The sequence below is a fragment of the Ovis canadensis genome, chromosome 20 (assembly GCF_042477335.2).
Source record: "Ovis canadensis isolate MfBH-ARS-UI-01 breed Bighorn chromosome 20, ARS-UI_OviCan_v2, whole genome shotgun sequence".
Lineage (NCBI taxonomy): Eukaryota > Metazoa > Chordata > Mammalia > Artiodactyla > Bovidae > Ovis > Ovis canadensis.
The window spans coordinates 41,334,618-41,349,588 of record NC_091264.1 but is presented as its reverse complement, the minus strand read 5'-3'; the positions used below and the strand labels follow the sequence as shown (position 1 = coordinate 41,349,588).

The 14,971-nt window shown below is 50.2% G+C and overlaps 1 protein-coding gene across 6 annotated transcripts; it reads left to right on the top strand.

The window, feature by feature from the left end:
• The first annotated feature begins 1,065 nt into the window (after window positions 1–1,065).
• On the top strand, window positions 1,066–13,219 carry LOC138426049 (butyrophilin subfamily 1 member A1-like). Of its 6 annotated transcripts, none has more exons than XM_069564687.1 (11): window positions 1,066–1,355; window positions 2,049–2,265; window positions 3,439–3,533; window positions 5,840–6,187; window positions 7,542–7,823; window positions 7,940–8,140; window positions 8,411–8,431; window positions 8,527–8,553; window positions 9,578–9,604; window positions 11,826–11,852; window positions 12,261–13,219. In XM_069564687.1, the coding sequence occupies exons 3-11, from the start codon at window positions 3,449–3,451 to the stop codon at window positions 12,929–12,931; spliced, it is 1,689 nt and encodes a 562-aa protein (XP_069420788.1). In that variant the 5' UTR covers window positions 1,066–1,355; window positions 2,049–2,265; window positions 3,439–3,448; the 3' UTR covers window positions 12,932–13,219. The 6 variants fall into 6 exon arrangements, with proteins under 6 accessions (XP_069420788.1, XP_069420793.1, XP_069420790.1 ...); XM_069564693.1 differs by having other exon boundaries at window positions 1,186–1,355; window positions 7,542–7,735; window positions 7,957–8,140; XM_069564692.1 differs by lacking the exon at window positions 11,826–11,852 and having other exon boundaries at window positions 1,159–1,355.
• The last annotated feature ends 1,752 nt before the right edge of the window (window positions 13,220–14,971 follow it).

Below are 14,971 nucleotides of genomic sequence, written 5' to 3'. Positions count from 1 at the left end.
AAAAACTGTAAAGTCAAAACAACCCATCACTTAGTGTGTGCTTGTGTTTGTGTGTCTTTAAGTAAATAAGCAGAAAACAGTTCTTCAGCTTTTTCCTGCAATACAGTGAACTTTTCACCTTAACACTGTCAATTAATTTATTAATCATCTCTTTAAGAAAAGGGATTTAATCCTTTTTATAAACTGTCACGTTTAAAAATTACAATTCATTTTACATCCACATTTGTTTTATGGCTTAGATCTGTTATGTGTGTTAAAAAGGAAAGTAAAATATTAATCCCACTAACATTAGGATAATTTGTAATTTGAAAAAAGGGCTTCCCCATAGCTCAGTTGGTAAAGATTCTGCCTGCAATGCAGGAGACCCTGGTTTGATTTCTGGGTTGAGAAGATCTGCTGGAGAAGGGATAGACTACCCATTCCAGTATTCTTGGGCTTCCCTTGTGGCTCAGCTGGTAAAGAATCTGCCTGCACTGTGGGAGAGCTGGGTTCAATTCCTGGGTTGGGGAGATCCTCTGGAGAAGGGAAAGGTTACCCACTCCAGTATTCTGGCCTGGAGAATTCCATGGACTGTACAGTCCACTAACATTAGGATAACTTGTAATTTGAATATAATTAGGATAACCCCACTAACATTAGGATAATTTATAATTTGAAAAAGAAAAATCATTTGTGGCCAGTGAGCAGTCTTTCTTGTTAAAGCAGCTGGCACAGGACCCTGATGCCTTGGCGGGAGCGGGGGTGGGGGGGTTGGCAGTGAAGGTGGCCGCTTTTGTCCATCTTGCCACTGTGTTCAAGTGTCCTTGCAGTGTGCTAAACATTCCCTCCACTTTGTCATTCCCGCCCATTCCCCCTCCCAACATGGACTCAAAGGGCTGGTGAGATAAGCTTTCTGGTCAGAAAACCTTGGGACATTTCTGAGTCCAAGGTCCCTGCTTGCTCCTGCTTCCTGTGGAGTTGTGTGGAGCTGGGGGTGGGCCGGGCTGGCTTTGAAGGCTGGGGGAGGACTTGGGGGGGCAGTCTCCCTGCAGCTCTAACCCCTCCCTCCTCTGTGAGGGGTCTGGACTAAGTGTCCTCAGTGACAGGACTTACTAATAATAACAGGTTCATGACCTTGGCAGGAAAATGAACTGGAGGGGGTGGGGCTGGAGATGGGGTGGGAGACCCGCGAGGAGATTACTCCTCGAGACTGTGGAGAATTGACGGCGGTCTGGAAGTATGTCCTGGCCATTGACGTGAATTTGTGAAAAATCTTAAACATTTTGGAAGCACACTGGGTGGGAGAGTGGGGTGTGAAATATGCCCCTCAAGTTTCTGGCAGAGAAAACTGAGTGAACACAGGTGCCCTTTACCAGGTAAGGAAAATGTAGGATGGGATGAGCTGGAGAGGAAGAGCCAGTCTCCTTGGGTTCCTTTTTTTTTTTTTTTTTTTTGAGACCAGAGGGTCAGGCCTTGCCTGGTATTCACTGGGACTGGGCCAAGAGGGGGTCTGGATGGCTGCACCCAGGCCATGGGTGATACACAATCTTAACAAGCCTTAGGGCACTGTCCGTTCAGCCTGGAGCTGGTCCTGGAAGCCCTGATATCTGAGGTTAACCCATGGGGGGCCAGGTTGTGAGAGCTCCTGGGTCTTCTGTTGGGGAAGAAAAATCAGCCAGGCTGGGGGCCATTCTCTGCGCAGTTTACCAGCCGACATGGAATCGTTTCAGTGGTGCAAACAGATCAGACAGGGGCTAGATGTTAGTCTTGGCTGGCAGGTTAGAAGCCTGTCAACCTGGAGCGGAGCGCTTGTCGAGAACGGTTATCGAGTCTGTGTGTCTCTGTGTGCCCCTCAGGTGGTTTCAGCTTTACTTGAATCCACTCTCTTGTTGCTGCTCCGATCGTGCTATTTCTTTCTTGATAACCGGGTGACTGTCCAGAGGGCAGGGCAGAGTCTCTGCTGGGACTGCTTTTTCCAGGTTTCACTTTCCAGTAGTGAAGGAACCAGAGAAGGGCGGACTGAGCTGTCTGGGATTGTTTCTGAGGGTCCCACGGTCTGGTCTCTGCAGACACCCTGGGCCGGGCTCTGCTGCTTCTCCACTCTCCTGGGACCACCTGCTCCCAGACACGAGGAACTCAGACTTGGATCGGGACCAGGATTGGGGCTCTGAGTGACTAACTTCAGCTGCGAATTCTGAGGGCAGATTTGGGGTCTGCCAGGGCCCCTGAACCTTCTCATGCTGCTGAGCTTAGAGACACTCCTGAAGTCCCGGCCCTTCAGAGCAGGTAAGTGGGTTTTGAAGACACTTGTGGGCAAGAAGAGCAGGCAGGGAGCAGCAGGGTTGAGGAGGAGGCTGAGCAGGTGGCGGGGCTGGGGGCAGGGTAGGTGGTGCTGGATGGTGGAGTGGCTCTAGGGAGACCCAGGACCACCACAGTGAGGGGTGTGCCTTCACTCATTTGCTTCAGTGTTACTGCTATAGCACTTGCTAGTAATAGGTTGTTTTCTAATTCCATGTAGTGACTATAAATATAAATTCATGTGATTCTCATGAAAACCTTGAGATGGAAATGCCGTTAATATCTTCATTTTGCAGAAGAGGAATAACACGAAGATGGTTGAGAAACTTGGCAGACAGGGGCCCAGTCTTGGGTGGAGGACTCAGCGCTTAGCCCCTAGTATCTGTCCTTCCCAGGACCCTAAGCTACCTCCTCCCCTGCCTCAAACATTTAGTGTTTTGGGGTCTTTTCTCATTTTTTCTCTTTGGCTGCTCTGTTTCCACTGGGATCTCCAGCCCCAATGCAGAAATCTTTAAATTCAGTGCGGATGAGGATTAAGCTGTCTGTGGGGACTGACTGGGCACCTGGGTGCAGGCCTTGTCCTTGGTCCCTGCAGGAAAGGGCTGGGTGGGGTTGAAATGCAGGTGAACTAACCCAGCAGCAGAGGCAGCACACAGTGCCTCTGATGGACCCACAGTCCCCTTGAGGAGGGTGTTTGTGGGGCCCCAAGTGGGAGCTGGCCTGTGCTTCACATTGAGGAGCTGAACCTGGGTCTCTGTACATAACTGATGTACAGGTGTCGCTGGTGGTTATGAATAATGGGGAGATGCAGGGTGGTCCCAGCTTGGGGCCCCCGGTGCTGGGAAAGGAAGCACCTGGTGTTCTGGGCAGAGTGGGCTGGGCTGCAGGTGTCATTGGGGTGGGAAGGGAAGGAGGGCGTTTTTCCCAAGCAATCCTTGTGGTTGTTTAGCCCCACAGAGGCTTCCATGGGGCTGGGAGGAGCTCAGGCTCAGTGCTTTCTGGGTGGCAGAGTTGTCAGGAGCCCAGCACCTTATCAGCCCAGGGATCCAGTGGCGGGCTCTGCTCCTGCAGGACTGTTTCTGGCCCTGAGCCCTCCTCCCCACCGGGGTCCCTGAGCTCTGGGCCAGCCCTGGGTCTGCCTCCTGCCCTGTGTCTCCCCAGCTCTGAGGAGATGGAGGACTTCTCCCGCTGCTCTGGGCTCAGCCACCTCACCATCCTGCTCCTCCTCCTCCCGCTGCCCACTGGGGGGTCCACAGGTGAGTGTGTCCCCACTCCCTTCCTGTGTGGGTCCCCAGGAGCTAGGCTGGCTCTCTCCACCCACAGTGGGTGGGCATTTGAGGAACCCCTTCTCTAGAATAATTATGGTGCTTCCCCAGGCAGTAATTGTAATTATGTAATTGAGAAGAGTCTCTAAACCATAAAATAAGGGACCTTGACAGTTTCTAATGTGAAGATTATGATGTTTTCAAAAGTCAACTATCAGGACTTGCCTGGGGGTCTAATGTTTAAGACATCATGCTTCCATTGCAGAGGCATAAGTTTTGTAGCTGGTTAGGATGCCTGGTCATGCATGCCTTGCAGCAAAAAAGGCAACTATGAAAAATGTTATCATGGGAGAATGGATACACATATGTGTATAGCTGAGTCCCTTTGCTGTCCACCTGAAACCATCACAACATTGTTAAATGTCTATGTGTTGTGTGCTAAGTTGCTTCAGTCATGTCCAACTCTTTGCAACAGCATGGACTGGGCTCCTCAGCCAGGCTCCTCTGATCACGGGGATCCTCCAGGCAAGAATGCTGGAGTGGGTTGCCATGATCTCCTCCAGGAGAACTTCCCAACTCAGGGATCAAACTGAGGTCTCCTGAATTGCAGGTGGATCCTTTACTGACTGAGCCACTAGCTATCCTCCAGTATAAAATAAAAAGAACAAAAATGTGCCAGTAAGAAAGTGAAAGTGTTAGTCACTTCGTCGTGTCGGACTCTTTGCGACCCTGTGGACTGGGGGCCGCCAGGCTCCTGTGACCATGTGGATTCTCCAGGCAAGAATACTGGAATGGGTTACCATGCCTTCCTGCAGGGGATCTTCCCAATCCAGGGATTGAACCTGGGTCTGCAGCATTGCAGGCGGATTCTTTACCGTCTGAGCCACCAGGGAAGTCCATTAGGTGCTGTACTTGAACAAAACAGACAGATCCTATCTTTATAGCACTTACAATGTAGAAGGAGGCTGTGAGTAAGAAATGCACAGAAGACTGTAATTAACAGTTTGTTGTAAGAGATGAGAGGAGGGGCAGTGGAGTAGTGAGGGTGGAGGGAGGCAGCCAGGGGTGGGGAGGTGGGAAGCAGGAACCAGCATGTTCAGTGAGAGGAGAACAAAGACCTGGAGGAGGGGGTGAGTCTGTGACCGTTCCAGTAGAAGGATGGTTTCTGCAGGAGAGAACAGCCAGTGCAAAGCTGCCTGTGTGCCTGTAATGCTCAAAGGACTGTGGAGGCAAGTCTTGGCTGGAGCAGAGTGTGTGAGAGGGAGAAAGCAGGGGTAGGAGTCAGGGAGGCCCCGGGGGTCAACCCCAGCGTGCCTGAGGCCCACTGAGGGGACCGAGGAGCCATGGCAAGGCTTTGAGCCGAGCAGGGACAAGGTGTACAGCTGTTAAGAGTGGCCTGTCCTTCATGGTGAGGGGCTGATCGTGGGCCCTCACCCCATGGGAGTGGGGAGAGGAGACCCAGGGAGCCCAGTGTACCATTGTCCTCCAGGTGAGAGACGATGGTGACTCAGGCCAACTCTGAGCAGCTGAAATCTTTCTTCAGAGATCCGGCAGGGCTGTCTTGCACAGGGGTCATGTTGTGACCCATCCACCAGGTCTCAGAAGGACAAAGGCTCTAGGAAGATGTTAGTGGGGTAAATACGGGTTCCTGTGGGTGATGAGAAGAAAGGCAGCTTTTTAACGAAAACAGCATTTGGATCTGGGTTTTAGTGCACATTTGAGCCGAGGAGAAAGTCTTGAACACACATGATAAAGTTAGGGCTTGAATAGAGTAGCTCCTGGGTGTGGCTGATGATCAAGAATTTCTGACCTAGACCCCGGGTATGTACTTTGTTCAGGGTTCAGTCCTGCCCAAGGAGTGTGGGGCAGGATAGAGCTGTGGTTCTCAAAGTATGGTCCATGGAGCATCAGTATCAGCCTCCCAGTGACTGTTTACAAAGGCATTTCCTTGGGTCCACCCCAGACTTGCCATATCAGAAGGTGTCCTGGGGGTGAAGGGGGTCCCTGCCAGTTGTGATTCCCTTGATCTCATGATGATTCTGTTGCATATTCACGCTGAGGGCCTTCACAGAACGGCCTGGTGCCAGGAGAACAGGAGGGTGAGGGATTCTCCTTGAAACTGTTTCTCGGTCACAAAAATGTGATCAGAGTTGTTGCCCAGATTCAGTCGTCAAGCTCAATCCATCAGTCCCGTGGTCATCTCATCCGAGCCTGGGGCCTTCCCACCTGATGCTGTGCGTCCCCTGCCCTGGGTCTGCATCTCTCCTCCTCTCTCACTGCTGTCTCTGTGTCCACAGAGACGTTCCGGGTGATTGGCCCTTTGCACCCCATTGTGGCAGTGCTGGGAGGAGAAGCTGTACTGCCATGCTCCCTCTTTCCGGCTGTGAGTGCAGAGGACATGGAGCTGAGGTGGTTCCGCTCCAAGCTTTTGGAAGCCGTGTTCGTCTATCAGAACCGACAGGAGCAGAAGGAGGAGCAGATGGCTCTTTATGCGGGGCGGACCTCGCTGGTGGGGGACCTCCTCAGCCAGGGATATGCTGCCGTGCGCATCCAGAGGGTCCAGGCTTCTGACAATGGGCTGTACACCTGCGTCTTCAGAAAAGGACACTTCTATGAAAAGGCTGGTTTGGAGCTGAAGGTGGCAGGTTGGTGACTTGGGTAACTAGATTAGAGTTTCGGGGTGTTGGAACTGGGAGGGATCTGAAAGATATAACTCAGCCCCTTATTTATCACAGGAGGAAGGGAGGCTCTTTGATCCATTCATTCATTAAATGCAAATATATATAGTCCCTCCTACGTGTCTGGGCTTCTCAGGTGGCTCAGTGGTAAAGAATCCACCTGCAACATTCTATCCCTGGGTCGGGAAGATCCCCTGGAGGAGGAAATGGCAACCCACTTCAATATTCTTGCCTGGAGAATCCTATGGACAGGGGAGCCTGGAGGGCTACAGTCCATATGGTTGCAAAGAATTGGATCTGACTGAAGTGACTGAGGTTGCACATACTGTGTCTGGTCCTGTTCTAAGCACCTTGGATGCATCAGAGAACCTAACAAAGATCCCCGTTGTTATGAGTTTATATTCTCAAGTGGATGATCAAGCAGTCACAATGAAGAAACAGATTATAGGTGATGTAAGAATGTAGTAAGTGCTGAGGATGAGGAGCCGAGTGGAACAGGGGAAGGGGATCAGGACCGGGGGTTGGGAGTGAGGCCAGGCTGCAGTGTTACACAGTGGTGCAGGCTGGTCCTGATGGAGAATGTGTATCTGAACAGAGACTGGAAGGAGGGATTCAGCGTCTTGGACATCTGGGGGTTGCAGGTTCAAAGGGGAGGGAACACCACCCTTAATGGCCTGAGGAGGGTGTGTGTGGCTGGTGTGTTCTAGGGACACCTGGGGTCCTCATGGGTGGTGGGAGTGAGTGAGGGGGCAGGGTGTTCAGAGGGGACCAGAGTGTGGCAGACAGGGCGCTGGATATAAAGATGAGTGGAGGTGTGGGAATATTTTCATAATCAAGCCATCAGAGATGGGGCCAAATCACATATTAGTTCTGGAATTAGGAGTTTGAAGTGCATGTGAGGAGTCCATGTGGAGGTAAACCTGAGGATAGAAGGAAGCGGAGTTCAGGGCATAGGGGTGTCAGCTGACCTAACTTTCCTGGTGATTTACAAAGAGAGGCAGTGGGTGTGGAAGCAGACGCCCTGGGAGAGTGTGAGGTGAGGAGAGTCCAGGATAAGGGTGGACCTGGGACCACATTCCTCCCCGTTCACACGGCATCAGCCTTTCCACTTGCACGACTGGGGAGAAGGGCCCCAGCCCTCTGAAACCCTGGGGGTCCCCATGCTCCTTCCTTCTGTTTGCCGAGGCAAGGCTGCCTCCTTGCTCCCTGTGGGATCAGGCTGCCCCCAGAGCCCCCAGAATGCCAAGTGCAGGGCGCCCCCTGGAGTTGTGCACACGTAGGCACTGCTGGGTCCCTGGGCTTTGCATCTTGCCTCCCACAGGTGTGGGCTCTGCCCCTCAGGTGCGCATCACAGGGCCTGAGGAAGATGGGGTTCGCGTGGTGTGCACGGCCTCGGGGTGGTTCCCGAAGCCCCAGGTGCAGTGGAGAGACGTCAGTGGAGAGAAGTTCCTGGCGTTCTCCGAGGCCCACACCCAGGATGCTGAAGGGCTGTTCAGCGTGGAGGCGGCGCTGGTGGTGAGAGACAGCTCTGTGGGGAACGTGACCTGCTCCATCCTCAACCCTGTCCTGGGCCAGGAGGAGGCCATGGCCATTTTCATCCCAGGTCAGAGGGGCTCCCGGCTTCCAGCAGGGCTGGAGGAGGGGGCCGGGTATTCCTGGGTGTTCCGGGCTGGGCTGTCCTGGGTGGGGGCCCTGACGGGGTGTCTGGCTGGGCTGCAGAGCCCTTCTTCCCCCAGGCCTCTCCCTGGAAGGTGGCTTTCTCGGTGAGCCTGACTGTGCTGGTGATCTTGCTCCTTGGGGCTGGATGTTACACCAAGAGAGAACATTTCATGAAGGTGCAGGAGATGCGAGAAAAGGAGACTCTGTGCCAGACTAGAGAGCAGGACCGTCAGAGAAAGGAGGAAGTGCTGAAGGACACAGGTAAGGCAGGACAGGGGTCAAGGCTGGTGAATGTGGCAGCTGGTGCTGAGAGGGAGGAACTGACCACAGGGCCTGAGTCCAGGGCTCTGGGGAAATCCCAGTCCAGAGCAGGTGGCTGGGGAGACCTGGGCGGACAGCTGGAGCTGTGGAGGCTCTGATGGGTCTGCAGTTGGAACGTCTTCGCCAGGGGTGACACACAGAGAGGTGGTGTTTGTGAGTCTTTTTCTTAGGGAGTGGAATTCATGCATTTTCGTTTTCACTCTTTTTCAGCTAAACTTCAGGAAGAACTAGGTAAGCTCTACTTTTCCTCTTGAGCTCTCTGCATCCCCTTCATAGGAGATATTCTGGTTCTTAGCTCACCTGTTTTTTTGTGTTTTGCTTTTTAGAGAGGAGGAAATCCGCTTACCTGGCTGGTGAGTAACTCTCCAGATGTCCTTGGGTCTGTCTTACCTGTGCCAAGGTGTCCCTTTCCTTGTTTGTGTCTAGACATGTGGACCCCCTTTTGTGGGGTGGAAGTGGAGGCTGGGGGAGAAAGAACCCAGCTCCTAGGCCCCTTGCAGACCTGGGCTGGCAGGAAGTTTGTGTCTGATGGTGACCTCAGAGTTTCTCATGCTCCCTGGGTCTTATTCTAACTCTGATCAACTCGAAAATTACTGATAGCTTTGTAGCCTGAATGCATCTGGTTTTTGATCAGTACCTGAGGGCCAAAACCACATGCCCTGAGATTTCACTGAAGGAGCTACACAAACAAATGGTGATTAAGTTTGTGTGTGGCCTCCTTCCTCTATCCCAGCACACCATCCAGGGAGAGTCTCTTCTCTCCGGTTCCTCAAGATGATGATCAGAAAGTGATTGAGGGGATACCTAGGCTGACGATGCATGGCAAAGTCATGGGCTGCCCAGAAAAATGACATATATCTCTAGAATGATTTCCTCTGGGAATGCTGGGCCAATTTTACCTTGGAGTTGACCTTGTATCTATGTTCTTTTAAAATTCCTGCTTCATGTCAATTTTTCATGAATATTTTTTTCCAGAAAATACTTGTGCAATAATTAACTGTTAAAATTGTGGAGTAATTTATACTTTTTCCCCCTAAAATCTATTCAAACAAATAGCTTCTGAGCCTGAGTAGCAACATGGAGTAACAGGTGAAACAGGAGTTTTGAAGGATTTTGAAGGAGGAGCAACTAAGTGAACTAGCCAAACATCACACAGCAGTGGGTCAGTGGTGCAAGTCAATCCAGAGTGCCGCAGGCTTCTGACCTGTGCTCCAGGGGATTCCCCACCACCCTGGCTGTCTGCACGTGGCAGGAGGTCACCTCCTCTCCCACTGTGGTTAGTCTCACCTGCAGAGCAGAGGGGAGGCCACGGCCAGTGGATTCACACTGAGCAGGTTTCTTCTGGCTGAGGTCTCACCAGAGTGTGTTCCCTTTCAGCCTGGAGGAAGGCCCAGCTGTATGCAGGTAAGTGGATCTGAGTTCCTGCGGCCTCCCCTCCCCGCCTAGACTCTGCCCCCTTCCCCCTGAGGGGACCCCACAGCAGGGTGGGGTAGTGTCCCTGGTCTTCCTGTCACCTTCGTAGCCTCCACCTGGAGACTGCAGGGGCTCCTGGGAACACGGGAGTGCCTCCATCCTGCCCGTGCTCTGCTGCAGGCACTGTCAGGGTTAGCAGCACCCTCCCCAAACGCCTGGTGCAACTGGGGCTTCTGGTGACAGTAACATTGGAGGGGTCACTGGCGAGGAGGGACGGCAGCAGGGGACGACCGTGTGGACCAGGGATCGCTCATCTCTGGAAGATTTCAGAAGTCATGCTCGCTTGCTTATGGGACCCTTGGTTTGAATCCTTCTCTCTTTGGCTCTAGTTTTGGTTTCCCCGTTTCTCCCTGGTCCTCTGGAATATTGGTCTTCTCTCTGCTTCCTCATGCTCTGACCCCATGTCCAGGCTGGCTTTCATCCTCCAAGCCTCCTTGGTTGATGAGGAGCAGGTGTTCTGACTCTGGGGTCCACCACGTCTGGGATATTTATGGACTCCAGGGATGAGCATGTGAAATATCTAAAATTATATGGAAAATCCCAAGTGTGTTTAATTTTTTGCCATAAAACCAAAAATGTAACATATGATGGATTATTCACGACATCATCTTCCATTTTAGGAGAATATTTGTCTGAAGGGCTCAGGCTCCTCCTCCCTTTTTCAGGGTTAATGTAGAAGATTGGAAAAGGAGACCGTGAGAGAGGTTAAATTGCTTATTGGAGAAGGGGTAGGGGAACAAACCACGGAAGAAAAGATCAGGAGGAAGAGAGGAGATGTGAAGGAAGTATAGGAGTGTGTGGGGGAAATGCCCTGTAGAGGTTTTGAGTGGACAGAGTGACTGAAGAGAGGCCAAAGTTCATAAGTTCAATAGTCACAGCCACGTGATGTGAATCTGAGAAGTGCACTGAGAGTTTGCAAGGTTCATGACATGAAATGTGATGGACTCCTTGAGTCCTCTTTAAAATATTTCAGAGAAACTTGTATTCCTAAGCTTTTTTTAGGTAACCATATAATGAGTTTGGCTCTGATCATGAGACCATCTGCACCTCCCAGAGGAGCTGGGGCAGGTGTGTGGTTGCAGGGATGCCCGTGCAGTGAGGGTGGTCTCAAGGACCCTTAGCAGTAGGGTGAGTGAAGGCTCTGTGCCCTCTGAGCCTATGTCATAGGCCCTGTTCCTGCTTGGAATGCTCCTGTTTAGGGTCAGGAATACAGATTGTGAGAGACAGTGGGGAACCCAGAGGGTGAAGGAGGCCTGGGCACCAGATGGATGAGAACCACCACCAACATCTTACTGATTCTTGCAGGGATTTCTTTCTGAACAATGACGATCGTGTAGTCTTCTTTTACCATCCTCACCTTCTCTGCCAAGTTTAAGTCGTCTGTATTTTAATGCATATCTATTTTAATGTATACCTTTTATTCTATACCTTTCATTAAAAAAAAGAAACTGTACCATGAAACTAGAATCAGCATTTTTTAGTATTTTCACCATATGCCATGTTTATAGGGATGGTTTTGTTCCTACAAAAATGGAAGGAGAAGTTATTCGGGTTTCTTCTTTCCAGCGCGTGTCATGCTTCCTTATTTGAACGTCTCTCTCCCTCTCTGGAAACCTCTGCGTGGTCTTCTACTCGGGTCAGATGTCTCCAGTGCTGTGCGCTGAGCTCTCTTCTCTTCTGGCACATAGTCATGGTCCCAGTTCAGCTTAGCCACTTGTATTCTCTCTACCCGTGGCTCAGAGACCACCTGCAAGCTCAGCCCGATCTGTTCTTCACTAGTGAATGAAAGCTTTTATCTCCCCAATTCTTTCTCTAGAAAACCTACCTTTCATTATAGATAAGTGGCTAGGGCCTTGAGAAAGAATGATTTGGTAGGCAAATATGGCAAAGATCTTTCTGTTGAGGTCAGTCTCCAGCTTCTCAATCCCTGAGTATTGTGGTTTATGGCTAGGTCTTCATCAAAAGGTTGCAAAATGATCATTCTCTGTGTGTGTGTGTATAAAAGAGCAATACATGTATCAAGTGAAGTTTCCAAACATTTTTCCTACAAATCCTTCATTAGCAGCTCCAGTACCCACCCCAGGTACCCACCCTAATGTGTGTTGTACAGTCTTTGTGAACCCCTGATAAGAAACGTGTGTTTTCCTCGTAGACTGGCGGAAGGAGAAGTTCCAGGCCTGTGAGTGACTTTGTGTATTTTCTAGATTTTCCTACTGCTGTCCCCATGGTCTCTCCTTCAGTTCTCAGTGGTGATATAGATGCTGGCACCATCAATAGTGTGGGATGGGATGTGGTGGTGGTAGTCACACACAGGTGGGGCTGATGACTTTGGCTGATATTAAATGCTAGATAGGCATCCTTCAGCCCTTGGAGAGCAGGCTGGTCCTCAAGGGCTCTGTGACATATTGCACCCTGAAATCAGTCTCGTGGGTCCTATTCCTGCTTGGAGGCCCATTGATTTGAATCACAAGTTCCTATTGTCAGGGTGCTTAGCCTTCCTCCCATGCAGCTGAGATTCTGGGTTGAGGGGTGGTTGAGTGTTCTTGGGGAGGGGAAGACCTTGAATGATAGATAACTTTCTCTGCAGGGCCTGTCACTCTGGATCCAGGATCTGCCCATTCAGACCTTGTCATCTCTCATGAAAAGACAAGTGTGACCTTGAAGGCCTCCTATGTGAATTCTGGAGATACCTGCAGTGTACTGGGCTTTGAGGGCATCACATCAGGGTGCTGTTACTGGGAGGTGGAGATCAGGGATGGAGACCAAAGCGAGTGGGCCCTGGGGGTCTGTAGGGAAGGTGTGAACACGAAAGGCTGGTATGTAGAGTCCCCAGATAAGGGGTTCTGGGTTGTGGGGAGATTTGAAAGAGGATATTGTGCCTATACTGTACCTGAGACTCCGCTATCCCTCACGCAGGGTCCCCACCCCAGGCTTAGGGTGGGGGTGTTCCTGAACCACCAGGAAGGGGACGTCTCCTTCTACAACATGACTGATGGCTCCCACATTTTCTCCTTCCCTCAGGCTTCCTTCTCTGGGACCCTCTTTCCATACTTCATGATTAGGTCAGGAGACGTGTCCCTGACTGTCTGCTCCAAGGTGGGAGGGTCTGAGGGGCTCCCTGTTGCCCTTAGCAATCCTTCTCTGGAGGAGTCTGTGAGCCTCCCAGGGGCGGGGTTCAGCTCAGCCTCTGGTGCTGATGGTCCTCCAGGGGCCGAGTCTCCACTGCTCCCCTGCAACCCCGAGGCTGTGTCCCCATAGGGCTGGTCACTGTCCTGGACCCTCACTATGGCTCTTCCTGGAGCTTCAGACCCCTGTGACAGAGGCCTCTGAGGTGCAGCCTGGATGGCTGGGGGGTCTCGTCCCCCTGCTCTGGAGACAGACTCCTGGGCCTGCGGTTATAACAATTGTCAATTCATACCATGGACTCAGGTTTGAGAAGCTAGACGTGGACTGTTTCTGAAGTAGTTTTGATTAGGCTGTAGTTTGCCATGGGAAGTCAATTTTCTGGTGGCAATAAACAATTTTTTTAGTGCTTTTTGGAAAAAATTTGTTTTTATTTTTTTATTTGGCTGCACCAGGTCTTGGATGTGTCATGTGACCTCTTAGTTGGGGCATGTAGGATCTGGTTCCCTGACCAAGGATCGAACCCAGACCCCTTGCATGGGGAACACAGAGTCTTAGCTACTGGATCACCAGGGCAGTCCCTTTTATGGTGTTTATACACCATTTGGTTATTAAAGGGCATGAGGGCTGAATCACTCTGCAGAATAAAAGGGGGTTATTTTATTGAATCAATGCAGAGGAACCCAGAACTGAAGGTGGGTCTCCAGTTGTATTTATGAGGATCCAGAGTATCACCGGAAGCATTGGCCATCCAGAATCTTGCAGGGAGATGGACGGCTGATGAATTTTAGAGGAGTTAGCATTCTACTTTATATACTTCCTATTCTGAGGTGGATGAAACTCACCTATTTTTATCAACCTCAGTAGATTTCTGTTACTTGTAAAAGCTTGTGCTGTTTGTTTCAGGAAAGGAGAAGGATCTGGGTTTTTCTGTAGTGTCTGCATCAGGAGGAAAGAAAAGAACTGTTAGCACCATTAAGGTGTGAGTGAAGACGAGAGTTTTCAAAGGCAGGTGAATTGCAGAAAGCTTCGACCGTGAGCACGATACTAGTAATCAGTGTATTGCCTCTTAGTACTTCCAAGTCCTATGGTAAAGGGCAGAAAAGGAAGCAGCACTCTGAGGGACCCAGACCTTTGGGGATTTGCTCAAGCTCCTTGAATTTCACAGGTGCCTGGGGAGTAAGCCCGCAGGCTGTGGCTCTGCTTCACTGAAGATGTAGAATGGCTGCTGTGGGTCCTAGTTGGATAGGCACTACCCAATTTCTGACTGTTTGTGTGTGTGTGCACAAACTACTTTATTCAACTCATTTAAAGGGGGGACAGTAGCTGTTACAACCTGTTTAAAGAATTCAAAATACTACCTATTGATAGATTCAAGTGTGCTTAAATTTGTTTACAAATAGATGCAAAACTGGTCAATATTTAAGAAGGTATAACTGGACTCCATTGAATGCAATTTGGAATTCTATGGAATTGTTCTGATAGTTTCTAAAATGCTTATTTTTAAAGAAACCATCCTTTATTACCCACTCCTCTATCATTCTTGAAATCTTTTCCTTGTATTGCAAAAATATATAATTATTTAAAACCTGGAAATATTCACTTTGCTGGATATATGTAGAAGCATATCACATTGTAAATCAACTATACTTTAAAATATTAATTAAAAAATCCTGGAAATAGACAAAATGTAAGGTGTCATGTTGGAGTAGGAAATTGCAACCCACTCCAGTATTCTTGCCTGGGAAATCCCTTGGACAGAGGAGCCTGGAGGGCTACAGTCCATGGGACCGCAGAGAGTCAGACACGACTGAGTGGCTGAGCACAGCACAGCACGGTACAGGACATTAACCACTTTCCCCCCCAACTCAGCATATTTATTTCTCACTGCTTTTCCTGGTGAGACAATAATTAAGCTATCCTTCAAAATGCTCTTTGAACCAGCTTTATGATTGTAGCAGTTCCATAACAGATTATTTCTCTGAATAAATTCTTTGACTTCTCTACTTGTCTGAGAGGCATGTATATGACTTTATGAAAATTATGTATTTTTATAATTTAAAAATTATAAAAGGGGCGGAAGGAGGAGGGAGGAAGAAGGTGAGAGGGAGGGACGAGGAGGGGAAGAAGGAAGGAAAGAAGGGGGAAAGGAGAAAAGGAAGCTTTCAAAAATGG